The 21,444-nt window shown below is 42.2% G+C and overlaps 1 protein-coding gene across 6 annotated transcripts in view; it reads right to left on the reverse strand.

Annotated features, from left to right (window-relative positions):
- Positions 1-543: 543 nt before the first annotated feature.
- Positions 544-21,444, reverse strand: part of gsk3ba (glycogen synthase kinase 3 beta, genome duplicate a) — a 42,866-nt gene continuing 21,965 nt past the window's right edge. Inside the window, exons 3-11 of one of the 6 annotated variants that reach the window (XM_008298749.1) lie at positions 21,259-21,342; positions 12,803-12,913; positions 10,279-10,409; positions 8,323-8,429; positions 7,575-7,672; positions 7,070-7,177; positions 5,040-5,226; positions 4,447-4,545; positions 544-3,936 (exon numbers count right to left, since the gene is read on the reverse strand). In XM_008298749.1, coding sequence (XP_008296971.1) covers positions 3,866-3,936; positions 4,447-4,545; positions 5,040-5,226; positions 7,070-7,177; positions 7,575-7,672; positions 8,323-8,429; positions 10,279-10,409; positions 12,803-12,913; positions 21,259-21,342 — 996 coding nt within the window. In that variant the 3' untranslated portion in view covers positions 544-3,865. Of the gene's footprint in view, positions 3,937-4,421; positions 4,546-5,039; positions 5,227-7,069; positions 7,178-7,574; positions 7,673-8,322; positions 8,430-10,278; positions 10,410-12,802; positions 12,914-21,258; positions 21,343-21,444 lie in introns of all 6 variants that reach the window. The other 5 variants (XM_008298750.1, XM_008298751.1, XM_008298752.1 and 2 more) reach the window with 5 other exon arrangements.

Consider the following 21,444-nt stretch of genomic DNA (forward strand, 5'->3'; position numbering starts at 1 on the left):
ATATACATTGTGTAAAAAGACACAAAATCTTCTTTTTTTTTTCTCACTATCTGACATTAAATCAGACTAAACTTTTCCTGTTTTAGGTCAGTCAGGATTACAAAAATTATTTTTATTTCCTAAAAATGAGAGTTTTTTTTTTTTTTTTTTTTTTAGAGAATTTTGAATGACTTTCTTCAAAGTCAGAAGTTTACATGCACTAAGATTGCTATGGAAAAAGGGGAAGAACTTGCAAGCCTGAGAACACCATCCGAACTGTGAAGCACGGGGGTGGCAGCATCATGTTGTGGGGGTGTTTTGCTGCAGAAGGGACTGGTGCACTTTGCAAAGTAGAAGGCATCATGAGGAAAGAACATTATGTGGAAATATTGAAGCAACAGCGCAAGACATCAGCCAGGAAGTTAAAGCTTGGGCACAAATGGGTCTTCCAAATGGACAATGGCCCTAAACATACTGCCAGATTAGTTATAAAAAGGCTTAAGGACAACAAAGTCAATGTTGCAAACGCTGCAAACGCACCAAAAGAACGACCAATCAGACACGTTTCTTGATCATTTCAAGGCTATCCTACTCTTTATTTAATGCAAATTACAGTACCAGGGAACTATTCCTCGGAGCACGCAGAGGGAATATTTACAGAGGCGCACATTTAGCATACCTTCACAGAACAAAAGGAAAAAAAAAAAAAAAGAACAAAAAAAACAAACAAACAAACAAATGAAATAAAAATTTCAGTCACAAACAGAGGCATTCAAGTAGTAGTAGTACTGTTATACAGGATGTTTTTGTAGTATTTTCTTAGATTTTTCTTTTCTTTAACCCCAGTTTAACCCAGTTAGCATGTTCAACCAGTATATATGCCAGTATAACGTGTGACACTAGTATATATACTCGCTTTAATCCTTTTTTTTTTTTTTTTTTGGTAACCATTGTGGTGTCTTTATTGAACTGGAGTCGGGGGGTAAGGGGTGAAGTGGTCAAACCTTCTGGTGGAGGGTAGCAACACGTTTATGAATGCAAAATTACAGCAAGCAGGAGACAGGAGAGAAAAAGGCTACATGACTCGACCCCTTTAGGTGCTACTGAATCCACCCCCGAAATATGCAGACCAGGAGGAGAAACAAGCAAGAGGACAGAGAAACAACGAAATATCCAGAGAGAGACAGAGAGAGAAAGAAGAGAGTTATTGCCTCTGAGGATGACTCATCACAACTACATCATAGTTTGGCTTTGGTAACAGAACCAACACTGTGAGTAATACAGAAACCGTACTGTATTGTATATATACAGTATATGAGGCCTTTTCATTATTATTATTATTTTTTTTGTATTCTTTTTTAAAACCCCCCTGCTGCCATCCACAACACCCCACCCACCCCCACTTCATACCCCGGAGTCCGTGCGAGGAGGACCGCGGTGTTACATGTGTGTCCGAGATAAAACATCTATTAAAATAAACACTTGTCTACTGTATCTTCAGTTAAGGAAAAATATCCTTACAATTAACGTCTGTATATTACATTAAGTGTGCAATGAAAAAGGGGAAGGAGGGTGGGAGGAGGGGGGAGATGTGCGAGTGGAAGGGGGCTGAAGTGGAAGAGTGTGAAGGGGAGCATGTGTGTTGCAGGATAGCAGGACATTCAACAGCACCAAAGGGAGAGTCACAATATCGGGCGGGGTGAGGAAGGGGGGGATTGGGGGGGTGATGGTGGTGGTGGTGGGCCGGGTGAGGGTGGAAACAAGGCGAAGGTGTATGAAAGCAAAGGCACTCCAAACTATAGTTACACTATACATGACTAGTTCTTGTTACAATAATACAGCTGTCATCTACTGTACTGTACAGGTAAGATTGAACATATGGCTGGATAAAACTGATCATCATCATCATCATCATCATCATCATCAATATCCATAAACACATCAGTTTTGCCCTGATTCTTGTTTTTTTTTTTTGTTTTGTTTTTTTCATTTCTTTCCCCACCCTTTGTCGTCTTTGTTTTTGCTCATAAACAGTACATGGGTCTGCATATATACATACCTTGAACACAACATGGAAAAAAAAAAAAAAAAGAGAGAAAAAAAAATCAACATAACAACATAAAAAACAACATACAAGTCATACAAGTCATAATTTTGGTGAGGAGCATTTATACTGTATATACAAATTCTGTTTTTTTTCATTTTCTTTTCTCGTTTTTTTTCTTTTTTTTCTTTTTTTCATTTAAATGTAGTGAGTATTCTCTGTAAATAAGACGATTTCGACAGACTGTACCGAGTGGGTCTATGTGCTGCAGGTGGAGGAAGAGGAAGAGGAGGAGGAGGAGGAACGGCGCTAAGAGGCTAACACTTCAGTCAGTGGTCACAACACAATGAGGCGGTCGGCGTGTGTGCAAGAGACCACCTCGAGGGACTTCTCGAAAGAGTCGAAAAAAAATAACCCCAAAAAGTGTGAAAATGAATCATCTTGAATTCTTCACAGAGACAGAAAGAGATGGGGAAGGGAGGTTTCAGAGAGGAGAGCATGTTTGTCTAGACGCTGTCACAGAGTCGGTACGAAGACGGGGCGGAATAGAGCAATGCCCTAAATCCATCTACAGCCTTGATACAGACAACACAGGAGAACGGGGGAAGTGGCTGCTGGAATCTAACCACACTCCAGCGAATAAAACAGAACAAAATAAAACAACAAAAAAAAAAAACACCACCTCATCTAAATCTATTGTCTTTAGGCAGCAGCAAATATTGCCACTGCTCTGCCAGATATGAGCTCACCATAAATGATTTCTGAACCATTGTAGTTAATATACATATATCTATATATACTTTTTATACATAAGGAAAAGTAATATATAAACTGTGTATGTATGCATGTTTGTTTTGTATTGTATGTATATATTATACAAGCACACAGGACCAGATACATGTCACATCCGTTCTACATGGCAATCAAACCCAGGAGTTAAAAAAAAAAAAAAAAAGAAATTAAAGTTGAATAAAACAGCTTGCTAACCATTTAAAAACAACCCCAGGCAAAAGAAACAAACAAAAAAAAAAATTAACTGTCCAAACATTAACCCCCCTCCCCGAGTGGACTGCTTCTTTCCACATACATCAGGATCGTCATGCATCCATGTGTGTGGGGATGTGTGCGTGTCTGTTCATGAGTGTGTGTGTCTGTGTGTGTGTGTGTGTGTATACGCGTGCGTGAGCCTCATGCCTTGTCTGCGGAAGTGGAGGTGGGAGGGGCGTGGCGACCCCCAGGTGATCCTACCATACTCAGGCCATGCACTACAGAAGGAACCGAAGGGGGGGGAGAGGGGGGAGGGAGGGGACACGAGGTGGGAGGTCAGAGGTCAAAGGATGCAGAAAAATGGAACAATGTGGAGGGGGGGAGGACAAGAGGGGGAGGCCAAGGTGAACAGCTTAGGACTTTTCTACAGATTGTCCTCTTACAAACATTAGCAGGCTAGCATTGTGTATACATGTACAGTGTACTTTTATCAATAGTACAGTTGACAACACCTCTGGCCCTGCGCTTCGCTTTCCCCGCTAAAAGGGCACGGAGAGATGTCTTTGACGGAGGATGGAGAAGAGTTCAAACAGCTGTATGAGGAGGCCAGTTGAGGGCGGCGAGAAGAGGGGGAGAGAAAAGAGGCGGGTCAGGGGAAGGGCTTGGTTTGTGGTCGTGGCACGGGGTAGTTGGTTTAGCTGTTGAACCCGGACTGCTTCAGCATCGCTCCGCTGCTGTCGGGGAGGAGAGCGGGGCGGAGCAGAGCTGAGCAGAGCTCACCCCCTGGCCGGGGCAATGGAGAGGCTGTGGGCTGGGGCTGAGACCGGGGCAGGGCGGGCGGTCTTGTCTGTGGGCTCAGGAGGTGGAGTTGGAGGCCGAGGCGGAGGCGGTGGTGGTGCTGGGACCTCGCTCTGTGCTGCTGCCATCTACGAACGGCAAGAGGGGGTCAGCCGTTTAGAGAAACAGGAGACACACGGATGAATGTAGAAGACGACAAACGCAGGGAGAGCAAAAAAGTAAAACAGTGTGTTGGTGAGTAAGCCACCTTCACAGCACCTCAAACTGAAAAACACAGCGAGTAAAAGGGCATAAATACTGCCGTCCCCTTTTTTTAACTACCGCCGTGAGTCAGGCTTGTGAGGCCTTTAGCGCCCTAATGGAGGCGCTTAGTGACCAGCGGTTACAGTGATCGCAGCGTAAATGTGCGAAACTGAGCCAAAGCAACAACTTAAAATGCAACATTTAGTGCTTCTCATTAATACACAGCAACTTTTAAAGTTTAAATCACCTCAATTTAGAATTAAATATGTTGGCCTTTAGGGAATGAAATGGTTTCTCGTGTTTGCAGTAACAGAAGCCACAAGCAGTACTTCAAAGTGATAAATATAGAGCAGCCACATAAAACAAGGACCTGATGGAGGAAGCGTGCCTCTAACCTGTGGTGGCAGAGGCGTTGGTTGGGGTGGAGGCGGCAGCCTGGCTGCGGGCGTGAGCAGGGATGAGTATGGAGGCCAAAGAGGGATTACTAGATAGCTCTGAAAGACAAAGAACATAATATGTTATGTCATGTTGTTCCAAAGCTACCTGTCGTAGCAGACACGCATGTCTGACACATGAACAATTTGGAAAGAGATAGCCAAATATCAAGATATAATTTTAATACTATTTAAGGTAATATGAGGACGACTATTTATAGATAAGGACCAATACCATATGATTTAGTTGCAACCTTAAATTCTTCGTCTGGTAGGAACTGAGGCAGCTTAAATTAAATTTTTAATTTCTTTAGTGATCTGTGAGGCTCCAGATTTAATATAAAGATATTAGATGATTTAAGCTGAGCAGAGAATTTCAAAGAAAGGACAAGTCGATTTATATGGATAGCACTCAGACTGCACACCTCCAAGCCTTTATTATTTTTATAATTGTTCTAAGTTATCTTCACGAGGCCAAACTGACACTCTAAGGTTTGTTTTTTCCCCCCATTTAGACTCATGTTAATGCGCTCTGCCGTCTTGTGTGTGCATACCCTGGGTGGTGAAGTTGAAGAGCGAGGGCTTCTCTCTCCCGTTGGGCAGTTTGACGTTGGGGTCGCGCAGCTCGTCGAAGAAGGAGTGTGCGCAGGCCTCTAGAGGGGTGAGCCGGGCCGTCGGTGTGTACTCCAGCAGGCGGGAGCACAAGGCGATGGCCTCTGGAGGTGTGCGTGGCCGAAACACCTGAATACCAATCAAGAGACAGAGTCAACAGTGAGCTTGTGGAGTCTCTTCCAGCAGCTCTGTCAAACAAAAGGAGATATTTCAGTTCCAGTAACACAAGACACACAAACACCAAACGAGCACATGTTGCATAAAGGGTTAGCGGATGAGCGGTGAGAGCTAATGCACTCATTGGAATGTATTTTTCATGAAAGGTTACAAATGAATCAATGAATGCATCTGATTGCAGCAGCGGTTGTAAACTAAACGCAGTGGCAGAGAGCGGCCACAGCGAGGCGCCTCTGAGGGGGAACAGGACGGCCTGCTGATTGGATGACTGTATTTTTCAATTGAAGAGCTTAGTGTGGGGCTGCTGAAGGGAGACTGTCCCTTTTTATATTTTCCCACCTTTTTTATGGCAGATGTAACTGACAACAAGCGTCCAAATGAGGGCATGAAGCGGAGACATAACGTAGCAGGATGACATTTCAGGCTGACATCTGGAGCCGATAACAGAGCGATGATTGAACAAAGCGGCATTTCTGGTCACTTTAGCTGTTGTGGTTCAAAACACTGAGCTGCAGCTGAGATGGGACGTGTTTAACAGCTTTTTCAAAGTGTTCCTGATCACATTTCTGCGTTAACCCTTTATCGGGCAAGGAACCGATTATGGTAACTTCCGTAGGGTTTAACTCTATTCAGGACTTTCACGTTGCCATACGTAGAAGATCTTTTACCACAAGAAAGAATCTGTGCAAAATATTTGTTGGTCTTCATTATAGACTTTTACACTATGTTAAATACATTTCCTGATAAGTTGACGTATTTTGGTTCCACATGCATGAAAAATGTCCCTCTTTTTATATTTAAAAAACAATCTTCAAAAATAAAAAAAACAACACCTGTCACCTAAACCAAATGGCCTGGGGACCAAAAGACCCCAAAAGTCCTGTATAGGGTTAAAAATGTCAAGAAACAGAATCATGTGACTTCATCCAGCCAATCAACGAGGGTCAGGCTACATCACAACACAGTCACTACGGTCTCTGACCAATCACGAGTGATCAGTGATCTTTAGACACAAATGTGAAAAGCTCCATAAGTCTGACTTGGTGATTTGGAAATAAATGTTCTTTTATATTTATGTGTATTTTTCCAATAATTCATACATATATTATCTGGATTTCTATTTATTTTTTATTACCCTGGGTGGGCAAGGAATCGTATACGGTAGCTGCTTTGATTTTGATTTCTAGTCAAAATCTAAAAGTTTTATAAAAAGTCAAAAAGGGAAAAAAAAATCTTGCATCCACTAATAACGCTCCAGGGGTGAAAATTTAAATTTCCAAATATTTCAATGAGTGCCCTATAAAGGGTTAAACTTTACTCAAAAATGTTAAAACCTTTCACCCATTCTGCTACTGTTAATAATTAAAAATGTTTTACATCAAATTGTGATGAACAAAGGAGGAAAACCCCTTTTTGTACTGTAAATTTGACAGGTGCTGTCTTCGAATTCCTAAAGATCTCCAAAAAAGGAGCAATAAGTCATTAGACAAGACTAAGAAGCAGCCATATTGCATGAATAAACACGCCTCATACAGTGTTATGTTAAGCTTAAATTGCTTAATATGCAATAGAAAGACTAAAGATTTCGATGGAAAGTGAATATCATTTCATCGCATCAGTTTTTCTCCTCACAGTGTGAACGCTCGGAGAAAATGTGGAGCTTTTAGGTTCCACATGCTGCCCTGTTGGATGGAGATGATGAGGTTAGATGGCTGTGGAGCGGCAAGCAGGCACAAAGCAACAATGGCGAGATGCGGAAGCGGTGGATCTTAGAGTAGTAAAAGGGCTCCTGTACCTGTTGACTCACCTTAGTCCAAGGATGTGCCTTGATCTGGGGAAATTTGAACTCGGTGTAGTTGGGGTTCATCTCACGGATCTGCTCTCGGGTCGGGGTGCCGAGAACCTGGAACGACAAGGTGAGCTCATTAAGTCGAGCAGCAGTGAAGTGTTTTGGACTTGAATTTACTCGCAAAGAAAAAAAAAACTCTAGTCCATGCATTATCTATACACAGCTTAATCCTCACTAAGGTCGCGGGGGGGCTGGAGTCTATCCCAGCTGACAATTTAGAATCACCAGTTAACCTCAACATGTTCTTGGACTGTGTGGGCGGAAGCTGGAGAAAGCCCACGCTACACGGGGAGAACATGCAAACTCCACGCAGAAAGATCCCGGGTGTCCTCACCAGGACACAAACCGGCAACCTTCTTGCTGCGAAGCAACAGTGCTAACCACTGCTCCACCTTGCAGCCCATTCTTAATAGCGTGCCTGATAATTTCACACCATGTGGGTCAGCCTTACCTTGATAATTTCAACCAACTGATCCACTCCACTGTCACCAGGGAAGATTGGTTGTCCTAGCAACAGCTCTGCCAGTACGCAGCCGGCTGACCACACATCTAAAAGGAAAAGGCAGGTCACCAAAAAAGAAAAAGAAGTCACATTTAGACACAGAGGAGCAGGCATGACCATAAGGCAGCAAGTAACACAGAAAATCTCACAATATTCTGTTGTCACTATATGTCTGTCTACTGTCGTCCTCAGATTTATTCATACCCTTCCAATAAAGAAAAGGCAAAATTCACAATAGTCACTCAAATAACTAGAAACTGAAAAAAGTACTAATAAATAAAAATGTGCTAAATTAGGATTTAGTGAAATAAGACATTGCTTTTGAATTGTGGGTGAAAAGAATAATTAAAAATAAATAAAAAAAACTGTCCCGGGCAAATGAGAGCACTTTGCTGATGAGCAGTGGACCAAAATCAAAACAACAGAAGTCTGATTGAGAGTTACAGAAAACACTTGATTGCAGTGATTGGCTCAAAGGGTTGTTCAACAAAATATTAGTTAGTGGGTCCCATCATGCTTGTTTTTCCCTTTTTTAAAAAACAATTATTTTAAACCAAAATTCAAAAGCAATGAGGATATGAATACATTTGAAGACGGCTGTAGAAATCATGAGTAACGACATGATTTGAGGCTGAGGCAAAGCTTAGCGAGTAGCTCTGGGGTTAAATGTGGACGGTGACAGCTGGAGTCAGCCTACCTATGCTGGAAGTGTAGTCAGTGGCACCAAAGATGAGCTCAGGGGCTCGGTAGTAGCGAGAGCAGATGTAGGACACGTTGGGCTCTCCGCGGACCAGCTGCTTAGCACTGCGCACAAAAAAAAAAAAATCAAAGCATATAATCATCATTATCACAATCTCCACTCTGGAAATATTAACCCGAAGAAACAGTCTGTGATCAGGATTTAAGCACAGGCTGAAATATTACACTACTGCCTACTTATTGCAAATGACAGTGTGTAACAGTATGAGATTTACTGCCAAACTGGAGAGGAGCTTCACATCGTGGCTAAATTCAAACTCGTTTCATGAAAAATTAAATCAGTCCTCCCTCAGCTTAACCTGTTTTATAGGTCTGTGGTGATATAAACGCTTTGTAGAATCTCAGCGTATAAACTCTTTAAATCAGTAGTTTGACTTTTTGAGAAATAAGCTGATTGAGGGTTGATAATGAGAAGAGTTTTCGTATAGTAACTACCAAGCCAGATGAAGCTACAGCGTTAAAAACAGCTAGTCTCATGTGATGGCCGTGCCCATACAGGAGGGACGGATCCACACACTGACAAACACCATCACCACTTTAAGTTACAGTCACTTAAATGACATACACACACATTAAAAACTGGTTTATGAACATTTTGACAACACTGTTTTCTAGATGGAGGGCACACGTTTAGTCTACATTGTTTGTCATTTTGCTATTAATTCATTTCTCTTTTCTTTGAGTTATCTGGCTCCTGCGTGGCACTTCCTGGTTGGACACAGGGCTGAGGGCGGAGCATGGCTTTATTCTGAAGGCCCTCTCACAGACCAGACCAATAGCTCTGACATCATGGGGGGGGATTTGGGTTTCTTTGTATTAGTTTTCGTTGTTGCCTATATAGTTTCCCCCCATGCGTTAAATTTGGTCTGATCATCCAGTATATATGTTGCCCTCAGTCTGGCAGGTCTGTTAGTTGAGCTAATGTCCAGTTTTGTCAGCCTTATTTTTCAGAAGAGTTTTATTTTGTTGACTTCTTTTAACCCTTTCAACACTAAGTAACTTTGTATTTGCCCAATTTGCAGCATAATTTTTTCAGGCCGCAGCGTAACGGGTCGTTACTCTGTTATGACGCTGGTGAGAACCCTGTATGCAATTATACAAACTTTTTTATTTTTTATAAGTTATTTTTCTTGGCCTTTTTGCCTAGCGGCGCCCCCCTGTATGCAATTATGACTATTATAACTATTTGCATAATTATTTCATGACTGAATCTCTTGTTCACATACGGGGGATTCCCACTGATAGACAATCAAAATGAACGTAACAGGAATCGCCATATACCAGAGCCGCTATACTGGTCTGCAGGGTAGACGGGGTGAAAGTAGCAGACCGGTCTCGCGGGCTGTAGTGTTCAACGGATTAAAGGGCCCTACAACTGGGACTACAGTACTTTCAGTTTTGTTTTTTTTTTATTTTGTACAATCTATTTTTTGCTGGAGAAAATAAATTTATCTTTTGTAAACTCTAAAGCTGTCTTTTTTGCTTTGAGTGCCTCGTCCACGACATCTCATTTCCTTCCAAACATACTTAACATATAGCCGTAGTACATGAGGATGTATGTTGGGCCATTTCCTGGCACGGCACAGTAACTTAAGTTTGCCAAGTAACCAGCAGAGACAAGGAATAAGACGTACATGTTGATTAGTGAGATTTGCAGGTGCATGTAGACAGATTTTATTGCTTTTTTTTCTTATTCCTAGAGCCAAGCTACCGGTTTCCTGGCAAAGCTACGCGAAGCTCTGGTGCCAGATTCTGCTTTACTGCTCAGACATGACGGCGGTATCAATCTAACTCTGGGAAATAAAGCAAATAAGCATATTTTTTGGAATGTCAAACTATTCCTTTAGGTTCCAGGATAAAGCAGACCACTGTAAAACACAGAAGTTTATCTAACCTGCCAAAGTCGCAGAGCTTGAGCACGGCCGTCTCCGGGTCCAGCAGCAGATTCTGGGGTTTGATGTCCCGATGGCAGATACCGAACGAATGGATGTACGCCAGGCTCCTGAACAGCTGGTACATGTACAACTGCAGAGGGAAACACACACACACACACACACAAAGGTTAAGGCAGTTACAGAAAGCTCAGTTTTCATTGCAGAGTTAAGTCTAGAAACAACCACTTAAGAATCTATTTCGGTCCGGTCAAGTGCACAACGTTTTATCAGCAGATGTTTAGACGACGGTGAAGCTTGTTAACCAGGCCTTGTAAAGATAAAATAGAACATGTTTCTGCAGCTGCACAACCTCGTCCTCTCGTTCTATCAGAAACTCACGATTATGGTGGACGCTGCACACAAAAATGGAACATTTGGTTCTGCGTGAAATACACGTTTACATTTATGTGTTTTTTAAACTTTTAAGACTTCAAAATAATCCTTAATTTATTCTTTAAAACTCGCAATCTCAATCTTAGTCATTATATTTGTGCTCTTTCAACCTCTCATTTCTTAATAAATGAATATTCATATTGTGCTGGGCAGGTAACTGAGTGTTTCTTCTGTCCGGTGAGGCTCATTAAGTGTAGGTGTTTATTATTCTTTCACAGACAGAGGAAAGACTGAAGGTGTGCAACGATGCTTTTTGCCTTCGTGGGTTCTTCTCACATTTGTGTCACACATCTGTGACAGCCAGACAAAATGCCTTAAAAGTCTTATCCGTGCACAAACAAGCACAGCAGGAACGTTTTACACAGAGTGAAAAAGTGCAAATATGTGATAAATGCAGTTCTGTTCTTGCATTTTTTGTTGTTCACGTTATGGTTTTGTTATGTGAACAATGTTGTTTAACACAAGATACACAAAGNGTGAACAATGTTGTTTAACACAAGATACACAAAGGTAATGACGTTTAAGTGAAAAACTGGGAAAGAAAAAGCAGATTTAGATCTTAAAAAAAACAAAAATTTATCACACGCTTCATGCGTCATACAAAAATAGATTGATGTGTGTCATGTACAGAGTTTAGGGCGGTAAATTCAATGAAACTATCCTAAATGTAACTTTGAATACACTCCGGGAAAGAGGATCATTTATTAAGTACCTACAATTATTTATTTACTTATTTGGTTTTCAAATAAAGATCCAAAATAACAGCTATCCAAAATCTCACATTCTAAACTCCGTACATCTATCCATTATCTATAGACCGCTTAATCCTCACTAGGGTCTCAGGGGGCTGGAGTCTATCCCAGCTGACTTAGGGTGAAGGCTGGGGACACCCTGGACAGGTCACCAGTCTATCACAGGGCCACACTTAGAGACAGACAACCAAGCACACTCACATTCACACCTACGGACAATTTAAAATCACCAATTAACCTCAACATGTTTTTGGTCTGTGTGGGAGGAAGCCCAAGAATCCGGAGAGGACATGCAAACTCCACACAGAAAGATCCCGGGTGTCCTCACCAGGACAAGAACTGACAACCTTCTTGCTGCGAGGCAACGATGCTAACCACTGAGCCACCTTGCAGCCCCATTCCAAACTCCTGCATGAATTGTAAGGAATTATATACCTTTATTTTTACGAAAAAAAATGCTGAAATTATTTCATTCATGACACCCAAAAACTAAAAAAACAGGACGAATCTTTGGACTTTCAGCTTTGAGATGAACCTTTAATTACTCATCTGTGATGCACACTTCAAATGTGCAATCATCATCAAATGTGCAAGAACCAGTGATGTGCAATTTTCAAATTTGTGCAATAACTTCAATATTCACTACACTCTGCACTTATATATATGGGGCATAGGTTTTATTTTTACTGTGTCTTTACTGTTTATTTTATCGTCTGTATGTATTGTATTCCCGTTTCCATGATCTCGTTGTTTATGCTCCCTGTAGACAATGACAATAAAGGAATCTAATCTAAACCAAATCTAAGCTTAAAATTGTGACATTTCATCAAAATCTGTTTATTTATGCAAATTAGCTCAATCTTTGGTGAGAAACAAAAAAATGATGTGCTCCTCGGCCTGTAATGACTCATTTGTTACCAGCAGTCACTTCACAGAATTTCAGGGACTTCTTTTTTTTTTTTTTTTTGCTGAACTGGGCTGAGCTGCTTTATCCAGAGCAGACAAGTATGGTCAAGTAATTAAAAATGTAGGCTGCACCATGACACCCAAATGACATGCTTTGGTCTAATCAGTGTGTACGTTGGACAAGAAATGCTTTGACAGGCAACAAACAGAAAAAACCTCAGTGCTGTCAGTGTGAAGACACTGTCACAGGATTCTACGGAGACAGTTTATATGATTCAAGAAAGATATATAGGACACTCTATAGGATGTTTAAGAGTGTCTTTTCCCAGTCTTAATTAACACGAGGTAATTAAATGAACGCTTCTCGCCTTGACTATTCTGGACACACACACACACACACACACACACACACACACACACACATATTATATACCTTGACATAAACCATGGGCAGAGTCTGTTTGGCTCGGCTGTAGTGTCTGGCCACTCTGTAGACCGTCTCGGGAACGTAGTCCAGAACCAGATTCAAATACACTTCATCTTTCTGTTGGAGAGAGAACAAGAAAAAAACAAAGAGGTCAAACATGAGAACACATATATAAACCAGAAATGCAATATGAAGCAAGACAAGAAAAATCGAACAAAAATGAAATCCCATTCAGCTGCCAAATGATCACTTTCCAGCTTCTTAGCGGTGAGGCATCTTCTCCTGATAAAAGAAGCTGTTTTCGGGGCTGATGTAACTGATGGTTTTTTTTTCATACTCTAACTGGGGATCCATTGTGTCTCCCCCCGAGGGCAGGAAGCACACATCCAATGCGTCATGACGGCCTGTGCTTAAACGGTGGCCGCAGACAGTGACATCATTTCCTGGCTTCCTGGTTGGACGGGGCCGGTGTCGGGAGGGCGGGGCGGTTCACGTTCTGCTCCGGAGCACGCTGACCCTGAAAGGATGCTTGGACGCGAGGGTTCTCCACCCAATTATTCTAGGACTTCCTTTTTCCCTTTGATTCTGGCCACAGCTGGCCGAGACTAAAACCATCACGGTTTCTTTAGCGAGACTATTGTTTCGAGACTAATAAATCACCGCTGAAAATCACGGGCAAACGCAAGAGTTAAGATATATTTTTAGATACAAAGCACCTTATAGAGTCACAAAGGAGATTAGTCACAAACTCATTCATGCATTCACAGCTAGTCCGCTTGTCCCTGATGCCGTGTTAGGAGGAACGGAGCTCGCTGCGTGGAACACTTTGGCCTGGTTAAGGGGTTGGGCGATGGGATGAATAAATCAGCTATTAGTGGAAAGGCTGAACCTGTGATTAGTGGAGTCTAGTGAAGCGTAATAAAGACAAATCTGGCATCATTATTTTATATTTTTTCTTATATTTCACTCCTAAAAATATTTCTTTAAAAGCCCAAAATCATCATCATTGGTCCTCCTGAAGACGTTTACTCACATAAACCTGGCTTCTAGGAAAAAAATGCTTCGTAACTTTCTAGGAAAGCTGCACACTGTCACCATTACTCAAACTGGAATAAACAGTGGATTTGTGCAGGGGGGGGGGGGACTATTTCCATCACGGCATCGATACACATTTGGTACTCCAGTCAGTATTTATGGCATCAGAATGGTGATGTGGGACCGTCCCAAAATAAACGACACCGGCCACGGTTGTGGTAATGAGAGAACATGTCAACCAGTGCAACAATGCGGCTCACTGATGTGTTTTAAATAGTTGCTGGAAAGCGACTCAAGCATATGGAGGAGAGGGATGAGCTATATCTGGCTCTGGAGAATGCTTGTTAGTGGGATCAATTCATTGTTGGGTTTTTTGTTTTTTTTATAGGATTTGCTCAGAGAAAATAAAACGTAGACTATTGCCAGCGTTCTCTTTTGAGGTTTTAAACTGTAAACGATTCATTTACCTGTAATTAACTGATGATGCTTCTTTCACTGACTGCCAAGATGATACAGTATTAAAGCTCACCTGCAGCTGTGGCATTTCAGGAGATTTCAGTACAGTCGACAGTACAGTACTTCCATTAAAGAAAAGGCAAAATTCACAACAGTCACTCAAATAACTAGAAACGGAAAAAAGTAATAATAAATAAAAATTTGCTAAATTATAACTTAGTGAAATAAGACATTGCTTTTGAATTGTGGTTGAAAAGAATAATTTAAAAAAAAAACAGAAGAAGTCTGATTGAGAGTTACAGAAAACACTTGATTGCAGTGATTGGCTCAAAGGGTTGTTCAATAAAATATTAGTTTACAGGTCCCATCATGCTTATTTTTATTTATTTATTTGCTTTCTTTAATATTTCTGTTGAACCACAATTCAAAAGCAATGTCAAGATTTTCATTAATTTTTTATTTACTTAATTTTTTCTTCAATTTCAACTTATTTCAGTTCTTTTTTTTCCTTCTTTAATTGAAGGGTTTGAATAAATCTGAGTGTATACGCAGTGTTTAGGGGCTTGTAATCCTGTGACAAACTGCTTCTGTACATGCCAAATATATCCACCATCACCAGCTTAAGGGTTAACTATGACCCAGTGGAAAATCCGGCTCCTTTTGCATCACCACACTCATAACCAGGAGTGCTAATTTGCAGAAAGCATATCAGTGTCATAATGTGTTTTATGGTCACTACATCTTTGAGATAACAGCTCTTTCTGCTCCGTCTAACTGCGTCTCTGACTCCTACAGCTGACCAGTGTCCAACCACCGAACACAGCTGTGAGACATCAGGCCTCAGGTAGTAAAGGAGGCCTTCCAAATTCCACTAAATCAATTACATCTTGCTTCTCCTTCTATCTGATGTGGAATTGACTTTCCGTATCCTTTTGCCTCCTCTCTCCCCCCCCCCATCTGTTAGCAGTGTTACCAGTCTGCTCGACATGCAGCTTAGGCGCTGGCTCCCCGCAGGTCTGCAAAGCACAATCAGTGAAGCCGGGGCCCTGTGAAAAGCTCCCAGACAGACTGTACGGTACACTTCTGTCAGCTCAATGTCCTGCTTTGCGGTGACTGCTCTCTCCCGCTCAGATAATTACACATATATAGGGTGAGGGAGTGAAATCAGGAGAAGACTGGGAGGCACACACACACACACACACACACACAGGGTTGCCTACAGTGGTGACGATGAGCAGCATTTCCCCAAACAGCACATTGGCACTGGATAGCTTCGTTTTGCATTCTAATCTGTCGCTGGCATCACTTTCACTCCTCAGCACTCTTTCTGCGCGTCTCTCTCTCTCCTCTCCTCTCCATTAGCGTGTGCAGTAATTTCCCTTTCAGCAGCAAAAACTCCCATTGATAACATTTGTGACGGCTGGAGAGGCTGTTCCGCCTCCTGCTAGCGCCACCAAAGCTATATTTAGCCTAGCAACAGCGATGACTCACTTCCTGCCTCACTACAAAGCCACTTCCTTGGCTTGTTCCCAGAAGGTTAGCCAGGCGGAGCTCTGATTGGCTCCTTGTTCACTCCCAGCTAAATAATTCAGCCTCTAATTTGGTGAGAAAAACGCATGCACCTGAACAACTGGCAACACAAAATGCCATGCAAATGCTGTGCAAAAAGACTGGAGAGCATGTAACACACATGTGGGTTTCCACAAGCGTAGCCTCTGTTGGCGTATGTTTGTGCTTCCTGATCTTGCACCTCTTGCTGCAATCACACCTGACACATTACGTAAGTCGACACTTAGGAAGCATCTCTCTCCGATCCATATGATTTGAGAAATTTAGTCGGCGTTAATGAGTTTGCGCTGGAGGGACATACGGTGAACGAATCCTTATTTTGACACACACTAATGAGGACGCTTGCAACATGGCACCATGCATCCAAGAGCAGGCCTGGAAATATGTGCAGGGGACACAGCCAGATTCCTGCAAAATAATGTGGCAGCTCGACCAACTCGCTGGACCTGAGTCACTACCCGGAAGCAGCGCTGCTCAGCCACAGACTGTCTATTAGCATCCGCCAGTGTGTTTGGAATACATTTCTTGTATGTAGGGTTCAACGATTCAGGCTGCCTGATGGCACCGGGATGGTCGCATCCGGATTAAACCGCTAGGAAGCCCAGCGGCAGAAATGACCAGCGGGCCCCTGATCCCCCTGCTCTGCCTGCGTTTTATATTCATACCCAGTCATATTTAAATGCTCTGTATATCAAGTGCACCAACAAGCTGCTGTAATGATTCAGGTTCCCAGTGAATCAGTTTGTTTTTACTTCTTGGAGTAAACACATTTGTTTCCGAATGTGCACCAGAATCTTAAATAACTACAGATTTAGGATGACACATTAGCTCCTTTTTATAAAGCCTGCACTGGACGAAAGATTCAATATAAAAAAAAATTAAATCTAGCAGCAAGGATGCCAGAAAAGAAAATAGGTTAAGAAAAAACAAAATTAAAAAAGGGAAAATAACAGCAAATGCTTTTTTTTCCAGTGATTTTCTTCAATATTATGTCTTAATAATTTACCAAAATCCAAAAAAAATCTGTAGAAAAATAAAAAAATAACAGTGAAAGATGATTTACAATTTTTCAATATGTTTCTTTTCAGTATCTGTAAGAGACCAATATTTTTAATTAATAAATATAGTTTTTTTAAAAAAAAATATTTTACAGTCAAACAAGGATGAATGACCACGTAAAAATACAAACCGTCAATGTAGACACTATGAACAGTTTTTCTTTTGGTCAGTGTTGTTTTGTCTTGTTTTTTTTTACAGTCAATGTGTAAATGTATACTTTTATTCTATAATTTTATTAATTGCGCAAAAAACCTCCAATTAAAAAAAATTGTAACTTTTTTTTTTTTTTTTTAAGTGTCTTAACATTCCTTTTTTTTAAAAAAAAAAAATCACACACTCGAACCAGATTTGTTTGGTTCAGTGTAAACAAAAAAAGCCAGCACATAAATAGGGTTCTTCTTATAGGCAGTATTTATCATAATTTTTTAATATTTTTGTATAAAAGAGGCAAAAGTCTACATATAAATAGTGAGAAAGGACATCAGCAGAAGGTGAAAGTATTTTTTGCCCTCATGACTGACTGAGCTTATTCTTGAGAGGCCTTTAAGATAAGATGTTCATTAGGAATCATCAGCACAGAAAACCAGCAGACCGTTCCATCACCACTAATTTACAAGCAGGTAAAGTGGGCGAGTGAACCTACGGGGCCTCAAATCTCCAGCTTGGTGTTATGTATCTGCACATTATTCGATTATGATATATGACACTACAGTTCAACAGTAACGACTATAGCTGTATTCTCACACTACCTGTTTGTACAAATCTAGTTTGTCGTGTAACGTTTTGGAGACTATTTATTATTATTTAGACGACCAGGTTCATTATTGATCCGTCACCATGTTCCCACTGGTTGGTAAATTCTGTGACTCACATTTGTAACAAGCACCAAAATTTGAAATAACAGCAGCAGCTTTAACCGACTGCCACAATGCATACATCAGAGAATCAACACAGGCTACTGGAAGCAACTGTGTGCATTTTGTCCCCCCCTCCCCTAATGGATGCGATTTTGAGAGGCAGCATCTTACCTTTACTACTTGTTTTGAAGAGGTAAAAGTCAAGTGACTATTTGCTTACCTGCCTACGCTGTTTGGACCAGTGGCCTTCTGTTTAAACACGCTATTATACAAGTGGTGAAAGGGTAAAAGCAAAAGCACACTGTGTGCATCAGGCACGCCACATGCCAGCGCTTACATAAGACTACCTGTGCACATGCTGGCAAACGGAGTAGCAACAGCCCGTCTCACATCTGCAGCCGGCTGGAGCCCTCGTTTCAGGACACCTACATTATCTCTGTTTCGGCCTCTTATTCATTTATTTCTCTTTTCATTCTGAACATCTGCCAACCATCCACCAACCTGTCGGAAACTCTCCATCCGCCCACTAACCCCTGACATTACCTTTTGCCTACTTCACTCAGCCTCCACCTCCTCTCTGTGTCGGTGGTAAATCCCCATACCAACAACATGGTGCCAGTCTCCATAATTAGCTGAGTGATAGAGCGAGGGGGGGAGGAAGGAGGAGGGAGGAGGCATGGATACATGAAAGGGAGCACAGTAGTGGGGGATTTAAAACGGTGCAAAGGTGAAAGAACATAATCAAAAAGAAAAAAGAAAAAAAAAGCAGCGCAAAGTCAAGTTAGGAAGCGTCTTTTTCTTTCTTTTTTTTTTTCTTTGCACCTGCCAGTGTGTCAGTATACCAAGAATTAGCCGTGACTCCCAGAGGTCAACGGGCACATGGCACCAGGCGAGGGGTGGGGAATAAGGGGGCGGAGCTTCCAACAGGAAGGGGAGGGCTCGAGTAAATCTATAATTAGCCGACACCCTCTAGTCGGGCAAATAGATGCCCCTTGACCATCTTTCCAGTCCTCCCCTCCCTCCCACCCTCCCGGTCGGCCCTCCCATATAATCCTCAACGGCTCTCTTGGCCTCGGTAGGTGCGCAACAGGGGAGCATTCCAAACTGCAGCGTCATGGGTATAGTCCCGACAGCATGTGTGCCAAGTCCATGTGTGTCTATATTTGACACGCAGGCCTCTGCCTGTTTGTCAGCTCGCTGAATGACATATTCCAGCCTTGTAGTCTCCAGGGGACCTCCGACGGTCGACTGAGACGGACAGCGGGGCAGAGAGGGGACTTCCCTGTCACGGCCGCCTCCGTGTACCATTATATTTATTAGGAATAACAGGGCCTGGAGGCAGACGTACGACCAGAGACGACGCTTCTGACAGGCAGAGACGGCGCGAGAGGCAATACGGAAAATACCAAAAAAGAAAAACTCAAAGAGGAAAAACTAATTCCCAGGGACAACAAGAGATTGACTGCAAAGTTATTTCACTGCTCTGATTGAAGCCGTTTAAAAACACAGAGTCCAGTGGACCTTAAAGTGCTCTTGAAGATGAAAAATTGTTCTTAAAAGAATCGTTTTTCAAGTCGTCACAATCAGAGCAAGGAGAGAAATACGCCAAGTTTACAGAAAACAATCAGTTAAATCAAAAATAATGCCAGCAGGAGGAGACGTACTTGAGATGTAACACTGTAGTGAGGCTCAACAGGTTAAAATCTGATTTAATTCTGATTTTCTTCACAGGTGTGGCCCGATTATCCAACAATATTAAAGTGGAATCCATGAATTGACATTTTAAATGATAAAAGAAGCATTTCTTGATGTATTGTGTCTCCTCCTCTTGGACATATTTGCTGCCCCACGATCAGAAACTTGCCAGTCGAATTCAAGTATTTGTTCTTATTATTCATTTAATAATTAGGCTTTAGTCTGGAGACGTCTAGTTTTAGACTAAGTGTCTTGATTCTAACTTGGTGACCTTCACTGTCCAGACCGACGGTGCAGTGGTGAGCGAAAGGTGTAGAACAGGGGTGTCGAACTGCGGTCCTCGAGGGCCGCAATCCTGCATGTTTCAGATGTTTATTCAAATGATCAGCTCATCATCAAGCTCTGCAGAAGCCTGATAACGATCCTGATCATTTGAATCAGGTGTGTTGGAAGAGGGAAACATCTGAAACATGCAGGATTGCGGCCCTCGAGGACTGGAGTTCGACACCCCTGGTGTAGAAGGACGCTGTGGTAACGTTGCATGAACCAGGCCTTCATTTCCTTTTTTTTTTTTGTGAACATGATACATAACAAATGGATAGATGCGCCACTGAAACGTTTGTAGACACTTCACTACAGTTACCTCATCACCACAGTCGGCATGTCCTTGTGGCTACGTGTTGCTAACATGACTTCTTTTATAGTCCTTTTCTACCAAGAAGAACCAGGTGCTGCTGGTGCTAGAGCCAGTGCTTAATTGGTTCAAATCTGGCACCTCCTGAGAACCTGTTTGCTTTTCCTTTGGCAAGGAGCCGAATTAGAGCCACGCCATTGGTAGCCGTTTATCGAACAACACTCATGCCATACGGAAGTCCACACAGGACTCCAAACTAACTTTTTTTTTTTTTTTTTACCAGTGTAATCAACTTTCTCATTTGGTCACACTTCCCACCTTGTCACAGGCAAAACATATGAGCTGCTGAACATTTCCTTTGTGGTATACTATAATTTACCAATGTTCCCTGAAAGTTGGTTGCACCGGTAAAAAACGATGCGAGCGTTGTTCGGTAAACAGCTACGTATGCAGCGACGTATGGCGTGGCTCTAACTCGACTCCTTATGCTCCATTTTTTTTAATGAAAAGACCACATTTCTAAGCGTAAATACCGCAGCACACTGAAGTTAAAAAAGTACTGTTTTCCACCACTATGGTGCTGCTGGTGTGACACAGTTATACCGGATTTCAGCGCACAACAATTTGTGTAAAACTTCAATACATCTGCGATCAGACCAGAGACGTCCTGGCGAACAACAACACAAATCACTGCTTGTGTGTCCCATTCTGTGTTTCCACCGGTTTCGTTGGTCACGATAACCCCGCCCCCAGCCCCTGACGTACTCCGTTCTTGAGTTGGTGTTTGCGAAGCACCAGACTTGAGAACCTAGAGCCACTGCTTAGGTGGTGGAAGCACAAAGAACTGGTGCTAAGTCAGGCTCCAAACTAGCACTGGAACCAGCTCAGTGGAAAAGGGGTATTACAGACTTTCCCAAAACACTGGATCTGCATCAGTCCAGTTAAGACCTGTGGCTAAGTTACTGCATACAGCACCAGGCGTCATGAATCTGTTGTCTGTTTATAGCTGCATTGATAAAAGACACTCCAAAGTCACATTTTATATTCGCGTTTAAATCAGGACTTATAACCTTTTCCTTGTTCTGTCTCGGCCTCATCGATCAAAGTTTCTTTTTCAAACAAGCCAGCGGGTGAAGAGTACGAAGCAGCCGACTGACCTTGTCTCCGCTGGAGTAGAAGAAGTAACGCAGGCGGACGATGTTGCAGTGGTCCAACTTCCTCATGATCTGCAGCTCGCGGTTCTGTAGGAGACAAAACACAAAAGACACATTACATGGAGGCTTCAGACGTGTTTCTTAAATGGAGTTTGTGGATATTTAAATTGTCTTCCATTGGACAGACGC

The sequence above is a fragment of the Stegastes partitus genome, unplaced genomic scaffold (genome assembly GCF_000690725.1).
Source record: "Stegastes partitus isolate 25-593 unplaced genomic scaffold, Stegastes_partitus-1.0.2 Scaffold1347, whole genome shotgun sequence".
Taxonomy (NCBI): Eukaryota; Metazoa; Chordata; class Actinopteri; family Pomacentridae; genus Stegastes; species Stegastes partitus.